Source organism: Lichenostomus cassidix, chromosome W (genome assembly GCF_008360975.1).
Source record: "Lichenostomus cassidix isolate B80296 chromosome W, HeHo_3.0, whole genome shotgun sequence".
Lineage (NCBI taxonomy): Eukaryota > Metazoa > Chordata > Aves > Passeriformes > Meliphagidae > Lichenostomus > Lichenostomus cassidix.
In genome coordinates, this window is record NC_139510.1 from 4,027,722 (window position 1) to 4,051,435 (window position 23,714).

At 43.9% G+C, this 23,714-nt stretch overlaps 1 protein-coding gene across 1 annotated transcript in view; it reads right to left on the bottom strand.

Annotated features, from left to right (window-relative positions):
- Nucleotides 1-5,058: 5,058 nt before the first annotated feature.
- Nucleotides 5,059-23,714, bottom strand: part of LOC146425338 (SMAD family member 7-like) — a 60,770-nt gene continuing 42,114 nt past the window's right edge. Inside the window, exon 4 of the mRNA XM_085041667.1 lies at nucleotides 5,059-6,912. Within this exon, the coding sequence (XP_084897793.1) occupies nucleotides 6,374-6,912 (539 nt within the window). The 3' untranslated portion in view covers nucleotides 5,059-6,373. The remainder of the gene's footprint in view (nucleotides 6,913-23,714) is intronic.

Consider the following 23,714-nt stretch of genomic DNA (forward strand, 5'->3'; position numbering starts at 1 on the left):
ACAACGTCTGTTCTCACAAGCGAAACGGGGGAACTGTTGGAAAACGCAGTTTTCCAGCAAAACTTATGCTAACTGAATTCTCAGGCCTCAGTAAAATTCCAACAAGCTACAGTGGCTTGTTTACCTGAGAATGTTCTGTGAGAAGAATGTCATGAGAAAGATTAGGGAGTCAGAAGTGTTATGAGAAAGAAAAAGGGAGTCACCGGGAGGATCCCTGAATGTGTGAGAACAGACTGCAGGTGTGTGTGTATCTATGAATAGTAACTTCTGTAACAGGATATAAGTCTCTCGTTTGGTGAAATAAAAGGGAGCTTACTTTATATCTCATATTGAGACTGCTGTGAGTTCCCTCTTGCCGCGATGTCACAATTCCATTAAGTTTGAGTTCAATTAAGGTTAAGTCTGTTCAATTTAAGTGTTGCTCAGTTTAATGTTTATTATTTTTTAAGTTCTGTTAATTTTATCTTCTGTTAAGTTCTATTAAGATTAATTTCCGTTCGGTTTCAGTGATGTTAACTTTAAGTTTTGTTAGGTTTACTTTCTGTTATGTTTAAATGATGTTCAGTTTGGGTGAAGTTAAGTTTAAGCTTTATTGAAATATGCTCATTTACTTTGAAAAATACAGTTATTCTGCTATGGAGATAAGATGGAGTCAACGGTAACCTTCCTGATGAAGATTTAACCATGTGAACATACGGTCTATTGGATCCTTGGTTTCATCAAGAATTCTGTGGGTCTAGTTTTTCTACATTGGTTGGTTAATATTACTATTCATAACAATCTTTGCTGTTTTGTCTTCCATAAGTGGCACAGAAGAATGAGTAACAGTTTCAAATGATGTTGCACATGTACATTCCTTTAGATATTTGCAGTTTGTTTATGGTACTTTTGATTATTTAGTTAAATTAAATTACAATGCCGGCTGCTTTAGAAAATTCCACATAACATTGTGTAGTTATCTGCAAGAAATGTATCATTTTAAGAGAATTTCCCAACTGATATTAATAGAGGCTTGTTTGTAGGATGTTTTAGGGAGACCCTCCCAGTTGAGGCCTAGGCTCTGACCAAGCCCTGGCCCTGGCTGGTTGGGAAGTATGCCATCAGTCCCAGTTGTTTCTGCACTAAAAATGTGATTGAGTCACTTTGACTTGCTGATTTGGCCTTATGACAGCTGGACCCTCTTCCAGGTAAACTTGGAATCCTTGCCCAGGAATGATTCTCCAGGTCCTGCCTGTGAAATGAGGTTCCCCAGGGATTGCAGACTCTGGGTGATAGTAGAGTGGTTAGGCAATTGATGATGTATTTTCTTAAATCACTATCCTTTCTCTCATGTATCAATGGGTGCATGTAGAGCTGAGCATGTAGTAAGCTTATTGTTTTATTCCATGTATTGTTATGACTTTGTGTTCTTTTCATGTTCTTATTGAGAGAAGCACATGTTGCCAAAAACAAAAAAAGGGGTAGTGTGGCTCCTCAAGAACAATTAGATAATGCAATATTTATGCTAAAATTTTATGTGTGGGAAAATGTAATTTTGCATTTTAGAACGGTTATTGTTACTGTATTAACGATTCTGGTTATGTTGTTAATGTTATGATGTGAATTCACTGAACTTTTATAAAGGGTAATATCCAGAAGATATTATCTGATGTTACACATATGCATTCCTTTTGGTTATGCAGCTCAGCACACCCAACCATTCTTGCAACTTTGGGGTGTTCACCATGTCACTGGCATTCCACATTCTCCGACTGGACAAACCATCATAGAGTGTTTTCATTTTACATTTAAAGCATTTCTAGTTGAAAAACAAAAAGGGGGACTTGTGGGAACTAACAATAAGTCTGATGAGCTCACAGAATTTGACCTTGACACAATCAGTTTGTACCCATGAGAATTCTACCCTCAACAGAAGCAAGAAGCAAAAACAACAAGAGGAGAAGCTGCAGCTGCAAGAGGGAGTCTGTTATTTTGTAAGAATGTGTGCTTATTATAGGTAGCCAATAATATTGTAATGTAGTAAGTTAGGAGCCAATGAACATGTAATGCGAGTGCTAAGAAATTGTATAAAGGAGGCTTTGCAGTAATAAAGAGTAGTTCTTTCTTTTGCTTGGAGTCGTTGGTGTGTGTCTGTATGTGAATGCTGTGTCCGTCTCAAGAGTGACACTGGAAATCCATGTCCAGCTGAACGTCCAGCCAGATCAATGTGTCTCCAGCCATGGCCAGGGATAGTCATGTGGGACAAGATGTAAAATGGTGTGTGCAGAAGATATCCCAGACCCTCGCTACACCCTGCAAGGGATAAAACAGCCCACTAGCACTGTGCCCATCATGGGGACACTTCAACAGCCAGCCTCTTGGCTTTCCTGGATCATTTTTCTCTTTGCATTATCATAGAACCATAGAATGGGTTGGGTTGGAAAGGACCTTTAAAGGCCATCTAGTCCAACCTCCCTGCCATGGGCAGGGACATCTTCAACTAGATCAGGTTGCTCAGAGCACTGTACAACCTGACCTTGAATATTTCCAGGGATGGGGCATCTACCACCTCTCTGGGCAACCTGTGCCAGTGCTTCACTATCCTCATAATAAAAAAGCTCTTCCTTATATCCTCTCAGTTTAAAACCATTACCCCTTGTCCTGTCACTACAGGCTCTGCTAAAAACTCTGTCACCATCTTTCTCCTAAGCTCCCTTTAAGTATTGAAAGGTGTCATGGTTTTAAGCCCAGCTGGAGATGAAACACCATGCAGCCACTTGCTCAACCCCCCCCCATCTCCATCCCCCCACCCCACAATGAGGTCTCCCTGGAACCTTCTCCAGGCTGAACAAACCCAACTCTTTCAGCCTGTCTTCATAGGAGAGGTGCTCCAGCCCTCTGAGCGTTTTTTGTGGCCCTACATATTTTGAAAAGCTGCTGTGAAAAGGGTTCATTCAGGGGTACAGTATTCCCATCTTCTGCTTTCAGCTCTCAGGAGGAGCAACATTTTGTAGCCTCTGTATCTCACAAGTGGAAATCCTGAGAAACAGCAAGGTTAAATGATTTGGTCGCATCTCATGGAACAATAAGCAGGGACAAGAACGCAGATCTCAATTCAAAGAACAGTCATCTATGCTACAATTTGGCTTCAGGGCTTTAACCACCAGAATATGGTATGTACCTTGTAGAACTAGGTGAAAACATCTGCAAAACATCTCTGAAACACAGAGTCCTCTGGTGTGTCCACATGGCTTGTTACTACTTTGGTGTCATACATCAAGGACAAAATTATCACCTCATCTCTTCTGAGTTAAGACCCATGTCTAGTTGCCAGCACAACAGCTTGGAGGTGGGAGAAGTACAAGTGAGCCAAATATTCCCTATCTTTTGGTTACTCCAGAGTAAAAGACATCCAGTTGTGGATGCCCTGTCCCTGTAAGTGTTCCAGGCCAGGTTGGATAGGGCTTTTAAAAGAATTACCTGGTCTAGTGGAAGGTGTCCCTGCCCGTGGCAGGGTATTTGAAACTAGATGGTCTTTAATGTCCCTTCCAACCCAAACCATTCTGTGATTTCTACGATTCTCAGCCAGATGACTGTAACCCTAGTATGGCCATTGACCTGGTGGCTCCTAGACTTGGAGTGATCTTTCTAACCCCAGGTCCCTACTGCCTGCACAGCCCTGGTCCTGCAGATAAGCGCTACAAAAACTCAGGAGTTTACAGTCAGTTTTGCAATTAAGTTGTCTGCTTCATCCTTCATCTGTAGAGCCTTTGATGGTGTGTTGCCTGAGTGGGTGTGGAGGACACAGGTAGGCTTGGGCCCCTGGTGGAAGCCATCAATGCTAGTTTGCTGGACCACACAGGTATGATATTATTATTGGATATTTCGAGTCTGCTGGTGCAGAATGGAAAATAAATGAGCCACATTGTAATGGAGATGACATTGTCTCAACATCTGCCCTTCCCGGTGTCTCTTAGTGCATATTGATATTGCAAGACAGGGTGGGCACATCCATCATGTCCTCATTCTTTGATGCTGACTCCCACCTGAAGGACAGGGAAAGAGCCTAGAAATTGAAACTACCATGCAAACCTTGCATGTGATAAAAAACCATTTTGAAGCTGGTTCATGAGCTCAGTGACCTGAACCCAGCTGAAGGTACAGTCCATTCAGAGCAAACCAAACACTGCATCTCAGCAAAATCCTCTGGGTTGGGCACGTCTCCATTGAACAACAAAGCACAGCACTGAGCAAACCTGTTCCAGATGCTTACAAAGCCTGATCTATTGCTATGTCCATTCACCACATGAAGGACAACAGAGGCTGAAGTCTCATTCCTGGGGTCCGGGTGTTTTGGCAGGGAGGGAGCTTACAAGCCCATCTGGACCTTCCACTTCTCAAAATCCATCAGTCTCCAGGACTCTGGTGGTTTCCACTCAAGATCCCTCTCCACAACAGCTGTAGGGACCTTCTCCCTGACAGAGGCCACGTGCAAGAGGGATGTGGAGCAGTGAAAGCCTGAAGGCAGGCTGAGGGGGGCAAAAGGAAAAACAACCTTTATTTCCAGTGGCATGGGAGATGAAGGGGGCAGGAAATAGTTGAGGGAAACCTAGAGGACTGGCTTTCCCCTCTTCTCAAATTTTCCTCCTTGCCTGGTGGCATGGACAACCCATGTCTCAGCACAGAGCAAGAGCTTGGCCTCCCCCAGAACTTCAGGGACTGGGACAGGGCCAAATGGGAGCTGGGTCTATAGCATGGGTATTCTTTCAAGTTGAAATTATGAGAAACTGGAGTAAGAACAAAAATAACCTCAGCAGATTTTGGGCAGCCAGCACCTCCAGACTTGGGCTGATGGTATGCAACCATGCCAAGGACCCCAAAGCCACATGCACCACATCAGCCCAATGGAGACCAAAGTTCAGGATGACCCTATCTGGGTGCTACCCACACCAGAATGGTACCACACGGGACTGGGGTGGGCGCCACCACCACCAACCCCTCGTGGTACCCGCATAGAACAGCATTTCTCCTGCCTGCCTCATCCCGGCCACTAAAAAAGCTGCTTGGCACAGCCTGGGATCAAGTGGACATTTTTATTTTTTAATGGAACATAAACTCCTTCAGAAAAAAACATTCATCTGGATGATAACACCCATAGAAAAACCAGCAACCTCATGTTCTTTTTTTTAAATTTGGCATTTGTTATTTGCATTTATATTAAAGCAAAGTGCATCTTTCTTATTTTTTTTCATTTATACACATTGCACAATACATAAATAATAGCGCTTATAAAATGTCTTTATATTTACAAGTAATAATATATTTATATATAACATAAAATGCATTTTTTTCTTTAATAAATCTCAGGGGTTTTTTTAAGGAGTCCTTTTTTTGTGTGTATTTCCAAAGCACTACAGCGCTAAAATTCCAATGAGAATGCTCTCTTGTTCATTTAAACCTTTATATTTCGAAAAATAGCTTATGTTAAGGTCTAAACATGCTCATTGAGCTAAGAACAGTGTAAAAGTATCATACTTGTGTATGAATTCAAGAAGAAATGAAAGCACAACTCCATTTTCAAATTGGATGGTACTGGGATAACCTGATCTAAGAAGTTACAACAGACCAACTATTGTGAACACTTTTTCTTATGCTTTCCCATTTGTTTTTAATTTGTTTTGTTGGTTTTGCTATGTTTTGGGTTTTTTAGGCTTAGGCTTCTGTTGCTTTACATCTTAGCTCAAATTATAAAGCACGACCCATGCAAGAGGTTTCTCTGCGGTTGTTTTCTCCCCTTGCCTTAATTCATGACCATAAAAAAATTTAAAAAGCAATGGAAGAATGAACACAGTGACAAGACGTCAACTCAGCAACAAGAAAAATAAAATAAAGATTAAAAAGGGTGGGTAAAGGCATGGTTGGGAAGATTTTGCACCGTCCTTTGGCAGCAATGTGGGGTTAGCACTGCTAGGGAAGGGGTCTCGGTGTCACCGTCACCAGGGATGGGAAGGTGGTGCATAAAAAATACGGATACTTTGTTGTTTTATCCAAGAGAAGGAGCTGTAACATATAGCAAGTGGCTTCTGAATCCATCAATCACAGGATAATCCTTTCAGAGGCATGAAATATCATATGCGATCCACACATCCACCCACCCCCTCCCACACCCTTTTCTCACCCTTCTAAGTTATTGGTCATTTATACTTTTAAAAAATAGATTTATCAAAATACCCCAAAGCACAAAAAAAATCTTTCCAAAGGTTTTTCTCAAAACAAAGGGGGGGACATACAAACAAAACCAAACCAAACCAAAAAGTTTGCATGGAAAGCAAGCACTCAGAAGGAAATAATAGCAGCAGAGTAATATAATGCCATGAGTCCACTCTGTCTTGAGTCATCGGTTATTAAAAATAACCTCCAACCAGCATGGGCAACTGCTGATGAACTGTCTAGTGTAGCATTGGCCCCAGCCTTTCACAAAGCTGATCTGAACAGTAAATCCAGTCCATGGCTGCTGCATGAACTCATGGTCATTGGGTCTCTGCAAACTGTATGCCTTCTCATAGTCAAAAGCCCTGATGGAAAAACCTGGAAACACTTTGTGAACCAGCAGCATCCTGGAGTCGGGGTTGTCCAGTGTGACTGACTTGATGAAGATGGGATAACTGCTGCGGTTGTACACCCATACACCGTCCACTTCCTTGGTGAGCTGGATGCCATAGCCAATCTTGCTGCGGACCTTCTGCACCAGTTGGCTTTTGTTGTCTGAGTTGAGCTGTCCGAGGCAGAAACCATTCCCCTGAGGTAGATCATAGAAGATATCCAGGGAGGGCTCTTGGACAGAGTACAGCCGACCCACGCGTGTCTTCTCTTCCCAGTAGGCCACCATGCACCAGTGTGACCGATCCCCTAGCTCCTGAAGAACTTGGGAATCTGCAGAATGGGACAAAAAAAGAAAAAGAGAAATTTAGCACCAGAGGGGGTAATAAAACCCAAAAGTGACACAATGCTGACAGGTCATTGCCTGCCATTGTGTTCATGATGCTCTCCATGCCCATACCAACACCCATGGCACATCCGCCATTTCCAAAAGCAATGTTATTAGGACCATTTAAGTTGACCCAGACTTGGGGAATTCCTGTGCTATTTCAGCGCCTAATTCTAGTTAGAGTTATGGGTCCTAAATCACCAGGCCCGCCTTCAAAAGTGGCTTGAGGCCCACCAGCAGCATCCATGGTGCAGTCACCCTCACTCAAACCATCACTAGGATCACCTTCAGTAACAATAGGAGAGATGAGATGTTCCAGCCAGCTGCATTTACCAAGACCAAACACCCTAAATGTCCTTATTTTCACCCACCAGACAATGGATTCATTTCCATAAATAACTATCCATTGGACACAGATGCTGAGAAAAAAAATGAGGTGCTGCTAAGAAAACCACATTGAGGGTCACCCCATGGGACCAGAGGGGGCGAGGACTCACCTACTCTAATTCACAGGGCTTTTCCCTGCCTGTAGGCAAAGCCTGGGTAATGGAGAGGATGGAGATGTTGGATGACACCCCAACTTGTGGGAAGCACTGAGAGATGGTGGGGACCATAAATCTCACACTTGTTAACAAAAATGGCCTACCCCCCCTTCCAGAAATCCATTCATATAACCTTTTTTTTTTTTTACTTCCTTGCACATAGCTATCCTGTGCGAACAGCAAGGATACAATGTAGGAGAAAAAAGCAAAGGGGGGGGCTGAAAAATGTGAAAAGGCCCCTTTTCCTGATGGAGAATCCCTAGCCGCCTGGCACTGCTCAACAGGTAATTCCTTCCAGCCTTGGTAATCATGTTAAGACCTGGGAACAATTCATCTCTGTAACTGCATTTAAAAAAAAATCAAGCTTGGTATGCGAGTTAGTGAGCACTACCAAAATAATCCCCTGCAGCATGGGAACAGAGATGGGAATGGGAATAGTGGGTGACCCAGCACCCCAAAGCTCTTTCTGTGGACCCCCAAACCCTTCTGCCCAGAATAAGCAATAGCAGCAACACGTTGGCTGCCCTGTTTTCTTTATTTTTTGTTATTAATAAGCCCATTTCCCCAGTGCAGGCATTTTTCTCTTGTCTCTGAGTTGTGCTTCAAGCCCTGAACTGTGCTTTTAAGAGAAAAAAACCAAAACCCAGCCACACACCTTTAATTTCCTCATTTCTATCCCAGTGAGCAAAATATTTCTCCAGTTGCTGGAGGCAGCTACTAAAAATTGGCCTGGCTGTGTATGCCCCAAAATAGGGACCCTCACTCCTGGGTGAAAGTGGGGATGGGAGTTCTGGCAGTGGGGGGGGGGGATGGTCCCTGGGATAGCAACCATCAAAGTGCACTCCAGTTTGTCCTTCCACCTCCCCTTATCGGTGCCTCCCAAGACTTTGTTGCTAATAACTTTATATCCTGCTGAAACCTGGCACCACACAAGGGAACGAAGCGGGATAAGGTGGGTGGTTTGAGTTACCTCTCCCCTAACCCAAATGGGGTGCCCCCAGTTGGGCAACAAACATCCCCAAGATGGTGTTTCCTCCACCCATTGAGGAGGGGAATGCCCTGGAGATGGAGGAATTTGGGGGAATGTTCCTCAATCCACGGGGGGATGCTCCTGGATACAGGGGGAGAATGCTCCTGTATCCATCCTCATCTCGACCATCCATCACTCCCCCCCTACCAACTGCCTGCCAGTGATGCTCAGAGCTTCTGGGGTTTTGTTTTACAGCAGTTGAGGGAATTTTGGAGCAACACATTGAACATACTGAAATCCCTATAGGTTTTCATTTATTTGGACATAAAAGCATCCCTTTCAGGAGGCAGTGGAGGGGGGGAAGACTTTTTCACTTGATATTTGTGCTTGCATTAGTGAAGACCACTTAACAAGTAGCTCATTGCTGCTTACAGAGTTATTTAATTGCCAGAATATTAAAAAAACAAACAAAAACCCAAACCACAAAAAACCAACAGCCTTGGCAATGAATGAACAGACCTTTATGGAGGGCTGAAAGTTCATGAATGAATCCCACTAGGTTTTTCAATGATGTGGGGTGACCAGACCTCAAGGACAAGTCTTAGGTAATCCGGGATATTTTTTTTTTTTAGGAGACGATACCAGCACACAGTATAAATATGCCAGAGCCTCTTTCATTTGTGGACTTCAGCTGTTGACTGGATGTCTAGTCAAAAAGACATGAGAATATAAGGATTGAGCTTGGATAAGTAGACTCAGGCCTCCCTGCCAGCTGCCACCAAAGCTGCTTTTCATAGTTGTTGGCACCCCAGCAGAGCCTCCCTGCTCCCACCCGCCTCCCTGATTCTGGCATCCACTGGGAAAAGAGGTGGAAAAAGACAGTAGCATCACTTGGGCAACAGTGGCAGGAGAGGAGGAAAAAAAATGATGCAGAGATGCTTCCTACCAGTGATGGGCATTTTTTTTTCCCCAAAAAGCTTTTTTGGTGGCAATGAGCATGGATCTGGGCAAATGAAGCAAATAGATGGATTTTGCCCCAAAACACCCCACTATGTTCATCCTGTGCAACCTGGAGTCATGGCAGTGACCCACTATCCAACTCCCATCTCTTCCTGCTGCAAACTCACACAAAAAACCTAGATCCCAGGAAATTTGCAGCCACATCACTCTAAACACATCCTCATACATGACAGCCCACAAGTGGCTTTGAAATACTTTGGGATTCTTGTTTGAATTAAAAGCATTGTTTTTTACAAGCTCCTTGGAGCAAACACATCCCTTTCTAAATGCCTGGAAAACTCCCAGCAAACTGGGAGTGTTCCCATCGTGGGAACTGACAGCTAGTCTGCCTCAGCTCACAGACATTGAACTGATACAATCCGCTTGTACCCATGAGAATCTGTCAGGGTTTGACTCTGACTAAACGCCAGGCACTTCGACTTTCTTTTGCTACAAGAAAAAACTGCAATAAACACCAATCTCGTGAGTCAAATGAGATAGGACACTGGTAGGAGGACGCACAGAAGAAAAAAAGAGGGCAAACAGGCTCCAACTTAAAGTTGCAAAAAGTGATTTAATTACCTAACAGAGTTGGAGGATAAAATGCAAGGCAAAAATAAACTTTTCATACATTATTTTGTTCACTCCCCCCCTCCCTCTTACGAACTCATAATATTCACCCCCTTTCTTCTTTTTAACCAACAAGCCCGGGTAGGGAGGCAGGGTGTGAGGTATTTTTTCAGTCTACAGAGCAGATCCATAAATCTATTTATCACTACAATTCTTCTACTACAAATACTCTTTATCTCTACATATTTCTTTCTTTCTTTCTCTCTCCAGACAGCTTTTTTCTGCTCTCACCCCCACCCTCTTAAGAAGCAATCTCTCCACTCACCCCCCTTCCCTCTTTTCTAAACCAGCAACACAGAGGGGGCAGGGTAGGGGTGTTCTCTGGTCAGCCCATCAGGGAGAGGGGTTCTCTACTTAGCCATGGGGTCCCTCCCACAAGAGACAGTCCTCTGGGAACTTCTTTGGCGTGGGTCCAATCTCACAAGCAACATCCTGCCCGAATTCTGCTGCAACATGAGTCTCTTTGTCTATAGGGTGCTGTGCAGACTCTCCCAAGCCAAGGCCAGGCTGCTTCCATACCAGGAGCAAGGCTTTTCTCTCCTTTGCAAGGCCTTTGCAGTTTTAACTCTTAGATGAGACTCCTACCGGTTCACAGTTTTTTCTAGGCATCCACCAGCTCTTCTGGCGTGGGCTGTGGGTGAATTTCTGCACTCCTGTGGACTCCATGGGCTGCAGGGGGACCTCTTGCCCCCCCATGGCCTTCACCACGGCTAGCAGAAGGTTTTCAGCTCATGCGCCTGGAGCACTGGAGCACCTCCTCCCCCACCTTCTTCACTGACCTTGGCGTCTCCATGCTGTTCTCTCTTCACATATTTTTACCTCCACCTCCTCCACCTCCTCCTCCTCCAACTACAGAGAAGTGCGTGTCTACCTTGTTTTGATTTCTTCTTAAATATGTTTTCACAGAGGCATAACTAGCACCTCTAATTGGCCCAAACTTGGCAAGCAACATGTCCATCACCTTCAGAGCCATCAGAGATTGGCTCTGCTGGACTTGATGTAAAAACTTCTAGAACTTTCACTCAGGACACACAGGAGCCATCTTTGTGCTACTCCCCACCCCTCAGACACCTCCCCAGGCCTACCACAACAGCTTCTGAGGGGTCCAAATTTCTCCTAGTTGTTAAAAAATACTTTACTGATGTTTTGGGCCAATCAAAACTGTTGGAAAACGCAGTTTTCCAGCAAAACTCATGCTAACTGAGCAGGGCTGAGCAAGGCTTCAGTATTCCCAGGCCTCAGTAAAATTCCGACAAGCTGCAGTGGTTTGTTAGCCTGAGAATGTTCTGTGGGAAGAATGCCATGAGAAAGATTAGGAGTCAGGAGTGTTATGAGAAAAGAATAAGGGAGTTAGCAGGAGGATCCCTGAATGTGTGAGAACAGCTGCAGGTGTGTGTGTATCTATAATTAGAAATATCTGTAACAGTATATAAGTCTCTCGTTTGGTGAAATAAAATGGAGCTTACTTTATATCTCATATTGAGAGTGCCGTGAGTTTTCCCTCCCGTCGTATCTTGTTACAAAACCACCACAGAATCTTAGCATCAACACGAGCAAGAAACAAAAACAACTCAGAAGGAATTTGCACCTGCTTGAAAGAGGCTGTTATTGCAAGATAGTGTGCTAACTATAAGTAGCCAATGAGTTTGAAATGTAGTAAGTTAGGAGCCAATGGTCATGTGGTACAAATGCTATGAAATAGTATAAAAGAAGCTCTGTAGTAATAAAGTATCTTCTTTCTTTCCTTTAACTGAATCATTGTGTGTCTATATGTATGTGTCAAGTCCGTCTCAACAGTGGCACCCATATTCCAGCAAACAATGATAATGCTATTAACATCTGCACTATTATTTCATTATTAAGCATCCCTCCATTTGCTGCTATCACTTGGTTATTAGGATTTCCCATGGTTTCACAGAATCACAGAATCAATTAGGTTGGAAAAGACCTCTGAGATCATCAAGTCCAAACTATAACCAAACACCACCATGTCAACTAGACCATGGCACTAAGTGTCATGTCCAGTCTTTCCTTAAACACTTCCAAGGACGATGACTCCACCACCTCCCTGGACAGCCCATTCCAATGCCTATCACCCTTACTGTGAAGAATTTCTTTATAATATCCAACCTAAACATCCCCTGGCACAGCTTGAGGCTATGTCCTCTCATCCAATTGCTAGTTGCCTGGGAGAAGAGGCTGACCCACACCTGACTACAGCCTCCTTTCAGGGAGTTGTAGAGAACAATAAAAGGTTCCCTCTAAGCCTCCTTTTCTCCAGACCAAACACCCCCAGCTCCTTCAGCCGCTCCTCATAGGACTTGTGCTCCAGACCCTTCACCAGCCTTGTTGCCCTTCTGTGGACATGCTCCAGCACCTCAATGTCTTTTTTGTAGTGAGGGGCCCAGAACTGGACACAGTACTTGAAGTGTGGCATCACCAGTGCTGAGTAGCTGAGTACAGGGGAACAATCACTTCCCTGATCCTGCTGACCACACTATCTCTGATACAAGCCAGGAGGCCATTGGCCTTCTTGACCGCCTGGGCACACACTGGCTCATGTTCAGACAGCTGTCAACCAGCATCCCCAGGTCTTTTTCTGCTGGGCCGCTTTCCAGCCATTCTGCCCCCAGCCTGTAGCACTGCATGGGATTATTGTGACTGAAGTGTAGGACACGGCACTTGGTCTTGTTAAACTTCATGCTGTTGGTCTCAGCCCATCTATCCAGGTCCCTCTGCAGGGCCTTCCTACCCTCCAGCAGATTGACTACCCCTCCCAACTTGGTGTCATCCGTAAATTTGCTAATGGTAGATTTGATCCCCTCATCCAGATCATCAATAAAGATATTAAACAGGACTGGGCCCAACATTCATCCCTAGGGGACACCATTTGTGACCAGCCGCCAACTGGATACAGCACCATTCACCACCACTCTCTGGGCCTGGCTGTCCAGCCCAGCAAAGAGTGCACCTGTCCAAGCCGAGGGCTGCCAGCTTTTCCAGGAGTGTGCTATGGGAGATGGCTTTGCTGAAGTCCAGGTAGACAACATCCACAGCCTTCCCCTCATCCACCAGGTGGGTCACCTGTTCATAAAAGGAGATCAGGTTGGTCAGGCAGGACCTGCCTTTTCTAAATCCATGCTGGCTGGGCCTGTTCCCTTGGTTGTCCTGGAGGTGCTGTGTGATCACAGTCAAGATGATCTGCTCCATAACCTTGCCAGGCACTGAGATCAGGCTGCAGTTTCCCAGATCCTCCTTCCAGCCCTTCTTATGGATGGGCATCACATTGGCCAGCTTCCAGTCATCTGGGATCTCCCCGGTAAGCCAGGACTGATAAATGATGGAGAGCGGCTTGGTGAGCTCTTCCGCCAGCTCCCTCATCACCCTAGGATGGATCCCATCTGGTCCCATAGACTTGTGAGCATCTAAATGGCTCAGCAGGTCTCTAACTGCTTCCTCCTGGATTACAGGGGGGATATTCTGCTCCCTGACCCCATCTACCACCTCAGAAGGCCACTTGTCCTGAGGACAGCCTGTCTTATTGTTGAAAACTGAGGCAAAGAAGGTGTTAAGTACCTCAGCCTTTTCCGCATCTTTGGTAACTATATTCCCCCCTGTGTCCAATAAAGAATGGAGGTTTTCCTTGGCCTTCCTTCTGTTATTAATGTATTTATAAAGACACTTTTTTTATTATCTTTTACAGAAGAGGCCACATTAAGTTTTAATTGAGCTTTCGTCTCTCTAATTTTCCTTCTGCATGACCTAATGACATCCCTAAACACTTCTTGAGTTACTTGCCCCTTTTTCAAAAGGTGATACACCCTTTTTCACCCTGAGTTCCTGCAAAAGCTCCCTCAACTCCAGCAGGCTCCCCTCAGCATATTGTGCAAGCTTATTTCAAGACGAAAAAACCAAACAAAAAAAATCCCAAAAAAGAACTGAAAGAAAAGAAGAAAAGTGACTCTACTCTCAGGAATTTAGGGAATTAGTTGTATTGATCACTCATTGTTGGGTCCGCAGAGAACAGCCATCCACAGCAGAGCACAGTTCTGCCCAGAGGGGAGAAATCAAGGCAATAACTTGATGACCCCAAAGTCTTTGGGGTAACATTGCTTGGAAATTTGGTGCAGATGGTTCATCACCAGTGATGCCCCAGCACAACCACATTATTCAATTTTTCCCCCATATTTTCTATACCCTCCTGAATTTTACTGAGGGGCTGACCTGACTTGACCAGTTACTTCCCAATACACCAACCAGTATGAGAGGTTGTGAGGCTTCCCACCACCTGCCTCGACCCTCATGAACATCAAATTCTGCCCAAAATCGCTCAACAAAAGGCCACAGCCAGGATTTCTCTAGCACTGAGCGTGCACATGCTGCCTGTGGGCTCGGAGCATCATCCTGCTCTGGACAGAGATGCTGCAGAAACTGCTCCATCCATAGAGAAATCCTGGAAGATGGGACACCAAAGCAATAACCACAGAAAATTAAAAGCTGCTGAAACCAAGAAAGTCCAGATGAAGGTAGGTATGGGAGATTCACACCATGGAAACACCCAAATTTATCAGTAATGGCTCCATGCTTGGTTCTCCTAAGCTGTGGCAGGAGGACTCACATCTCCCATCAATTGGAAGTGGCAGAAAACTTCTGGTGTGGCTTTTCACCTCAACACATGAACACTTTTAAGATGATGAAACCATGTCACCTGTACTTTTTCTTTCCAAGCTCCAGCAGTTTTTTAAGGAGTTTTGGAAGAGAAAGTCCTTTTTTTTTCATTCAGGAAAAACCAAAACATTTTATCCAAATTGAATTAAAAAAAAAAAAAATAAAAAACTAACGCAGGTCCTGTCCAGTTGTCAGATCTCAGCCTTGTCCTGGTGCCAAGTTCATTAATGTAAAGGGGAGGTAGGCTGGGTATCTTTTGTTTTGCTTGTTTTGTTTTGACATAGCCAAAGGTTTTCCTTTAATCAATGACCTTGAGAGAAAACATCAAGTTTAGTACACAATGAGCTATCTCACCTGCTGGGACTACTGCCAGCTGATAAAGACAAGAGCTATCTAAATAATCACTGCAATAATAACAACTGAAAATGAGAATACAACGGAAAATGGGAATACAACTGTGTTCCTGATAAGGTTTTTAAATGTCTGTAACTGGATGATATTAGGATGATATTAGGATTAGACACAAATTAAATTATCCAATTGCAGAAGTGTTTCAAACGACGAATCTACATATATATATATATATACATATTTATAGATTTTTTAAGAGCACACCTTTTACCCAAAGCATCTTCTCATGCTCTTCCTAAACTTCTCACCATCTCACCCTCTCTTCTCCTTCATTCCTCTGTGATCCTTAGAACTGTATTTCCCACCAAACATCAACCCTGATGCAACCATCACCATGGTATCATCTACCCTGAACTACTAACAAACGTATCCTAGTTTTCATAGAACTATTGAATGGTTGGGGTTGGAAGGGACCTTTAAAGGCCATCTAATCCAACCCCTCTGCCATGGGCAAGGACAACTTCTACTAGATCAGGATGCTCAGGTTTTGTGGTACCCTCACCTTGGACACTTGTGGAGGTGACACTGCATGCACAACCAATAATCCAACATGAACAGGTAAAGGCAACAGATAAATTACTGTAGATGTCCACCAAGAAATCATAGCACTAAAAGCAGATTGGTCTTATGGACCTCTCCTAGAAGGGCCAGGACCCAGATGGGAGCTCCTGAGGCAGCAAGGAGATCATAGAATCCTAGAATGGTTTGGGTTGGAAGGGACCTTCAAGATCATCTAGTTCCAACCCCCCTGCCATGGGCAGGGACATCTTCCACTAGACCAGGTTGCTCAAAGCCCCATCCAACACAGCCTTGAACACTTCTGGCGAGGGGGCATCTATGACCTCTCTGGGCAACCTGTGCCAGTACCTCACCACCCTCACAATCAAGAACTTCTTCCCAATATCTAATCTAACCCTGCCCTTTGCCAGTTTAAAGCTATTCCTGCTTGTCCTGTAAATTCATGCCCTTGTCAAAAGTCCCTCTCCAGCTCTCTCGTAGCCCCTTTAGGTACTGGAAAGGGCTCTAAAGTCTCCCTGGTGCCTTCTCTCCTCCAGGCTGAACAATCCCAACTCTCTCAGCCTGTCCTCTTAGGAGAGGTGCTCCAGCCCTCTGATTACCTTCATGGCCTCTTCTGGACTTGCTCCAAGAGGTCCATGTCCTTCTTATGTTCTGTCGGAGTTTGGGGAAGGCCTTGGAATTTTTCTCCATCACTGTTACTAAGCAACAAATAGTTGGGTGTTTAGAGCCATCAAGTCTTTTGTAAAAGACAAAAGGTGTGCTTGGGCAGGGCAGGGTAAGGGAAGACCCAGCCGTTGGAACGCTCTCTCGTGGTTCGGACGCTGAGAGGAGAGGCTGCTCTTTGCTTTTTTGGCTGCGACCAGAGGAAATCCAACTGTGCCCTCTTTTTTTCTTCTCCTGGCTGGGTGAGCTTTGATTCAACCTTTTTTCCCCACTGGGAAGTGCACGTTTCCCCAGGCTGCGTTTCCTCGCAGCAGCTGCCGGGAGAGTCCGGCTGCCTCTGCCGCCTGCCCCCGCCTTCTGCCACACGAAACTGTGGCATCTGCTGTGACTGAAGAAATCCTTGCTACCTTGCTAGCTAGCCGGGAGAGAGCTAGCTCCTACCCCTGCCGCCCTGCTTTTTGCCTCTCCGAGCTGCTTTGCTGCCCTGCGTGCTTTTCAGCTTGCCCGCCATTACCAGCTGCCTGAGGCTGACCTGACCCTGCGCCACAGCGCCACCTGCAGCCTCTCGGGAGTCATTGCACCTGCCCTGCCCGGCCGGGAGCTCAACAGCGCCCCTGCTGCTTGCAACCGTGATTACACCACACGGGAAAAAGGCTTGGCAGCTCACAAGTCATCTGCTATTGGTTTCTGGTTCTATTTGTGGTTGCTATTATTGTTATTGCTTGTTTATAGATACTAGTAAAGAACTGATATTCCTTTTCCCATACCTTTGCCTGAAAGCCCTTGATTTTCAAAATTAAATAATTTGGAGGGAGGGGAAAATCACATTCTCTGTCCTAAGGGAGGGTTCAACCTCTCTTGGCAGATACCTGTCTTTCAAACCAAGACATGTTCCCAGGAGGCAGCTCTCTGCTGGAAAATGAATGCTGTGGGCACCACCAATGAAGTGAAGAACCTATGGTCCTTCCTCCTTTATCTATTAGCTCATTGTGCTTAAAAAAAGTTTGCTGGACTGGTGTCAGTGCGACATGACGTTTGACTGGGGCCAAAGCTGAGACCAAGCTCAGCGCATCTCATGTCTGGTAATCTCTCTTGTCCGACCTTAAGCAGCATTTGCGATCCTGAGGCAGAGCCATGACTCCCATCTTCTCCTCCTTGTTGAGGTGGAAGAGATGGAGACACAAACCCCAGAGCTTTTAATGGGGTTTTGCATGCTCTTCTGAGCTGTTCTCAGGACAGTTTGAGACACTCCACTTGCAGTTTTGCCCCTCATGTTACTGGCAAGTGCTAGTTTTGCAGGATCTCAGGAAAAACACCTCCCTGAACTCTTACTCAAGAAGCAAACATCAAGGCAAGGAAAACACCAAGCATGATGTGCAACTACACAGCTCATCAAAACAAAGAAAAACAGGCACAAAAAAGGAAATTTTGCTTCCTTTCTAGTTTCTCAGATAATTTACAGGTTATTTGGGTGGGAAAAAACCAAAAAAAAAACCCCAAGAAAAATCCTTAAAGATAGATTTCCAGGTATACTTTAAAATAACAAAGGAAAAAAAATTCAAATTAAATGCTATATTGAGAAAGGAGTAGTCAAAGAGAAAACCTAAATCTATTTGCACTTCAACCATTCTTGTTTCTTTGAGCTTTTGCCCCTTCCACCAGCACGGTGCCTGTCAGTTCTGGCCTTGTAGATTCCCTTAATCTTATCAAGATAAAAGGGGGGAAAAGGAATCCTTTTGCCATTGAGCACAAGAAATCGCTAGTAATATTAATGACTTCCAAGAAATTATTTGTATAACCACTCCTATCCCAAAGAATGTAATGAATATTCATGAATTTTACCTATAACACAGTGCCTTTGGAGGTACTGGTGAGTGTGTTTGGTGGAAACAATTCCCCACACATCCGGTGCACCGAATAAAGCAAATACCCACTTCTCTGACTTGGTCTCTGAAGTGTCTCTGAGCTCGATTGGGGCGAATCAAATTCTCACCCCAGATGGGACCCTGACTCTGCTCGGCTGCCAGATCCAGGGGTAAGCAGACCTCCCAGTCACGACCCTGAATTTTCAGGGGGAGCTCAGCTGTCCTTTGGCTCACAACGGGGGTAGACCAAGGACTATCTGCACCAAATTAAGGTATTTGCTACTTTTACAAAAACAGAAATGCCTGCAGGTCCGGGGTGCTAGTCCCTGAGGGTGGGTTGAGACTGGGTCTCCCAAAATTAGTCCCAGGAAAGGGGTTGGACCCACTGTCAAGAAAAGGTACTTTTAAAGGGTTGGACTCCCGGGGTTGGACCCCGCTATAGTGAAAGGTACCTTTAAGGGGGTTGGACTCCACTGTACTACACCACCATACTGTGATCTTCGTTCTGTCTGTCGTTATTTTGTTACTGTGTTACTGTGTCATTATTTTGTTACTGTGTGAGTGGGAATGAATGAGAAAAGTGAAGCGACTGGCCAAGAGTGAATGAGTATAAATCATATATAAACTGTTGGTTTGGAGTATCTGGAGGGGGGCAGATTGTATTATTGAAGAGAAATATTTTAGCTGCTGAATTGAAAACACTCAGACCCAAACACATTTCTAATATTGCTCCATTTGATTTTGCCTTTAAAATTCTGTGTTTTGTGTGTGGAAACCGTTGTGAAACTTAAACTTCGTGCACGTGTATTAATTGTGAGAGGAAGTGATGTTGTCTATTTGCTCGAGTGCTTTTGAAATTTTTTAATGTGTGCATGTACAGTGTGTGCAAAATTTCACCTGTGTTAATTGGTATTTTTGCCGGCATATAAATTTATGCGGGGACGCCCGCGAGATAAAAATAACTAATTGAATCTAATAAGTACTGCTGAGAAACGGAGGCTTGACAATCCAATATGAATTTACCACAAGCTTCAGTTTATTGATTTACAGCATACAGTTTTATAGTGTAGTTAACTAACTCATGCATATTCTGTAATCATACAATACTATTGGTTATATACTTCTACGCCCTAAGTTTGGCTACTTGCCTTAACATGTATCTATGTTTACCTATAGTGCCTGATTTCTACATATTTGTTACCAATTAACGCATTCTAGACGGCCCCCACGACTCCTATGTTGCAGAAAGTCGTGGTGACCTTAGATCGCTGATTGGACGAAGGTATCTAATTAATAGTTGGCTGAATATGGCTATTGTTAAGAAGCGGCTTGTTAATAAGCAATCTATCTACATCTGCGTGTCCCTTCTCTAGAAGCCAGCTTTCCACAATTCCCCTGTTTTCTTTACGCGTTTGTGCAAGCCAAAGCTGATTCACTGTCTGTGATAATGATTTTTTCAAGCATTGCAAGGCACAAGGTAGAATAACAGCTATGCCAACAAGGACAAGTAAAATCACTAATCCTACTTGCAAGATATAGCGAAGCCATCCTGTTATACCCCAGTCACCCCATGGAATTTCGAATAGGCCATCAAAAACCCGAGACGGTTTATTCCATAGGCCTACTTCATCATTGCAGTTTGCATCCAAAGTAAGACTGCGTCTCTTTCTGGACCGCATTAAATTGGCTGCAGTGGTTTTATTCATGGCAAGTAAAGTGAGTTTGCCCAAATAACATGGTCCCCCATAAGCACCTTTCGGAACTCCCTGCCATGCACGGTCTCCACAAATGAGAAATACACCTGATGGAAGGGCAAGGGCACTTTTATTGGCCCAAATTTGTATATAACCACTGCCCCGGCCATAACTTCCATGTGGACCACATTGGGCAGAGATGTTAGCATATTCTGTCGTATGGGGAGTCAACCAGGTGCTGTTAGGAATCACTATGGGGCTACCAAAAGTTATGCAGCCTGTTTCATTGCCACTTGCATTAAGAGCTCGGCTCCCCAAGAGATCCAACTCCTGAGGATCCCATGGCAATGAGGTATTAAGACCCGACAACAAGAGAGCAGTACAATGGCTAACATTGGCAGCTCGTGAGCAGCAGTTAGTTGAAAACCGTGCAAAGCTAGTATTATCAAAGCCTGGGATACCAAGTAAGCATGTGCGAAAAGGGTTAGTGGCTGATGCAAGCGCAAGGCAAAAAGCACTAGTACGTGTTTGATTTGCCCAGGTGACCCACAAATTTGTTTTGTGCTGCACTGGAATCTATGCTACAACAACAGAGATTAGGCAAGCTAAGGTTGATGAATTCACATAATGACCTTAACAACACATCTAGAATCATCAGTACAGTAACAATAACTGTTCTAAAAAGCGAAATTACATTTTTCTATACATAAAATTTTAGCATAAGTATTGCATTGTCTAATTGCTTGAGGGGTTATACTCCCCCCGTTTTTGTTTTTGGCAAGATGTGTTTCTTTCTATAAAAAGATGAAAATGACACAAAGGTGTAACAATACATGGAATGAAACAATAAGCTTATTTAAAAAAAATACATCCTCAATTGTTTAACTACTCTGCTATCTCCCAGGGACTGCAATTGCTGGGAACCTCATTCCACAGGCAGGGCTTGGAGAACCTTTCCCGGGCAAGGATTCCAAGTTTACCTGGAAGAGGGCTCAGCTTTCACAAGTCCAAATCAGCGAGTCAAGGTGACTCGATCACATTTTTGGTGCAGAAACACCTGGGTTTGGTGGCATACTTCCCAACCAGTCAGGACTAAGGCTTGGCCAGAGCCCCAGGCCTTAACTGGGAGGGTTTTCTTAGAGCATCTTATAAACAAGCTTTGATTAATACCAATAAGGAGAGTGTTTTATCATGTTACCACCCTGGTAGATAATCATATAAGGTGAGGTGAAACACTTGAAAACAGTGGACCCTATCATCTGACCTTAACCAAGGAAGATGAAACTGCAAGGCTTTTGTGAACAACAATATAAACTAACAATTTTAAAACTTAAAATAAAGCTTGATCTTAATAAATTTGATTTAAAACTAACAAATAGGACTTAACTATAATGGAATTCAAAGTTGATATCACTTTAACAACTTAACTCTAACAGAATTTAAAACTTAACAGAATTTAAAATTAACATCACTTAATATAACTTAACAGAATTTTAACCTTAACAGAATTTAAAACTTATTAAAATTTACATCTAATAATACTTAATTTTAACAGAATTTATACTTAGCCAAAGGCACTTAACAGGTAACTCAAACTATTCAGTAGAACTTTACTCTTAGGTTTCATTCACACATCAAAACTCTCAAAATCAAAAACCACACTCTCAGCAGTTACAGGTTTCATCTACACATTAAAACACTCAAAAGCAAACAACACTTTCAGCAGGCCTGCAATATTCACACATACACACAACCCTATCTGAAGCAACATTTAAGAGGCTTAACTATAATTGAATTCAAACTTAATAGGATCTAAAATTAATGGAACTTAAAACAACAAATATTGAGTAACAGTTGAACTTGGTGTTAATTGAATTTAAGCTTAATGAAATGTCAAATAACAGACAACATAATATACCTGTAATAAAATATAAATTCATTTAACTTTAATAGTGTTTGAACTTAACAAAATTTAAAATTTAATATAATTTGTGGTGCTTTCATTCTCTTGACTCTGCTTAGCTTTTGTCTTAGGTAAGCTTATCAAGGTATTACTTGGGCTTAATTTTAATGGCACTCAACAGGTAGCCCAAATTATCCAGTATAGTTTCACTTATAGGCCTGGTCCACAAATTTAAAAATGCTTTAGAAGCCAAACGACATTTATAGTATGTTTGTCACAGCACTGTCACACCCACACACACAGACACACTCACACACACATAAACACTGCCCCAAACAACACTTATAAATAAAAATATTTCTTTAAATTTAGTGTGGTAGTTACTTTGTGACGTAGTTTTGGATGTTTCTGCAAATAACTTACATGGGGTAAAGCTTAGGGTGAGCTTTACACAGTTAATTGCATTTAATAATTTTTGTAAATCATTTGATGTTTTGATATAAGGATTTAAGGGTAATGGCTCTAGCTTTATATTTTGTTTAGTTAATATTCACTTTATTTTAAAAAGGGTTTACTGAATTTGTTTAAAACACTGAGTTGGTTTAAAAGCTAAGATATTATGCACCTAATGATGAATGATGCTTTGAGGAAATAGTTCAAAAATTAACTTTGTTAAAATATACTTAGGATAAACACTTTTAAAATTGCTTTAGCAAGGAATTTTAGCTTTTCTTTAAGGTTTTAGTAACTAAGGTTCATCAGGACAATTATGTTGTTACAATGGTTTCTCATTAGTAAAAGCTGGAAACAAGTTTAAATCATAACTTAGTTGCACCAATTAACAGGGTACTTTAAAATACAGTTAAGGATTTTTGGAGCTTTGAAAAGAATCTTCCGTGGCACAGCTAGTGTTTGCTTGCATCATTCGCAGCGGGGCAGTCCCAGTGTCGGTGTTAGTGATGGTTCCAGTGAGCAGGAGGCGGTGAAAGGGGCGTGGACAGCCAGCGGCACCGCCCATCGGGGTGCCTTCTGCGACTTCCGCCTTCTGCTTCAGTTGACAGGAAACCGAGGTTGGAGTAACTTCCGTTTCGCTCTCGGGTTGCAGAGTTTGCATGGCGCGCGGCGGGGCTGTTCCTGGGCGGCGCGGCCGCTCCGAGCTCTCTCTGCTATTACGGTGCGTTTCGGCTTTGCGGGTGGTGGCTCTGATCTGGCAGAAACTGTTGTTCTTTTTCCGCGGTTTGTTTGTGCGGCAATGGAGCGATAGAGGGCTACGATTCTCCCTCCCCCTGGTGGGGGGGGGTGCCGTGGCTGACGGAGTTTTTTGCATGTTAAAAACAGTTTTTTACTGCCACATCGATAACACCGGGGTGATTTCTGGCTACTTTGGCTTCTTACCCGCGATATTTGAGCTCTCTCCAGCATCGCACCCAGTTGTTCTGGCAAAAATTCAACGCTGACTCTCTCACACAAAGCAGCTAAGATGTTCCTCGCTGCAAAGCTGCCAAGCTCCACGATACACCGAGACAGGAATAGGTCCCTCATGCAATCGAGTAACTTTGTATTCTCGGCTCCCGGCAGCGGCACGGCGCGCCCTTCCCCCGCCGGTGCTGGCAGCGAGGGAGAGCTACACTTCCCCCTCCCCCCTGGCGGGGGGGGCTTCCCCGGCTGCTGCGCCGCGGCTGCTTGCATGTTAAAAGCAGCACGGCAACTCTCAAGTTTCTTTCTGCTCTCTGTAACCGCAATTTTCTGTGCCACCCTTGCCAGTTCCAGTTCTGCAGGATGTTGTAAGCAAGCTAGGACTTTACTCCATGGTTTGCCAAGCTTTTTCCCCAGTTTCTCATCATCACACATAGCGTCTCTCACCTTATCTCCTACTTTCTGCC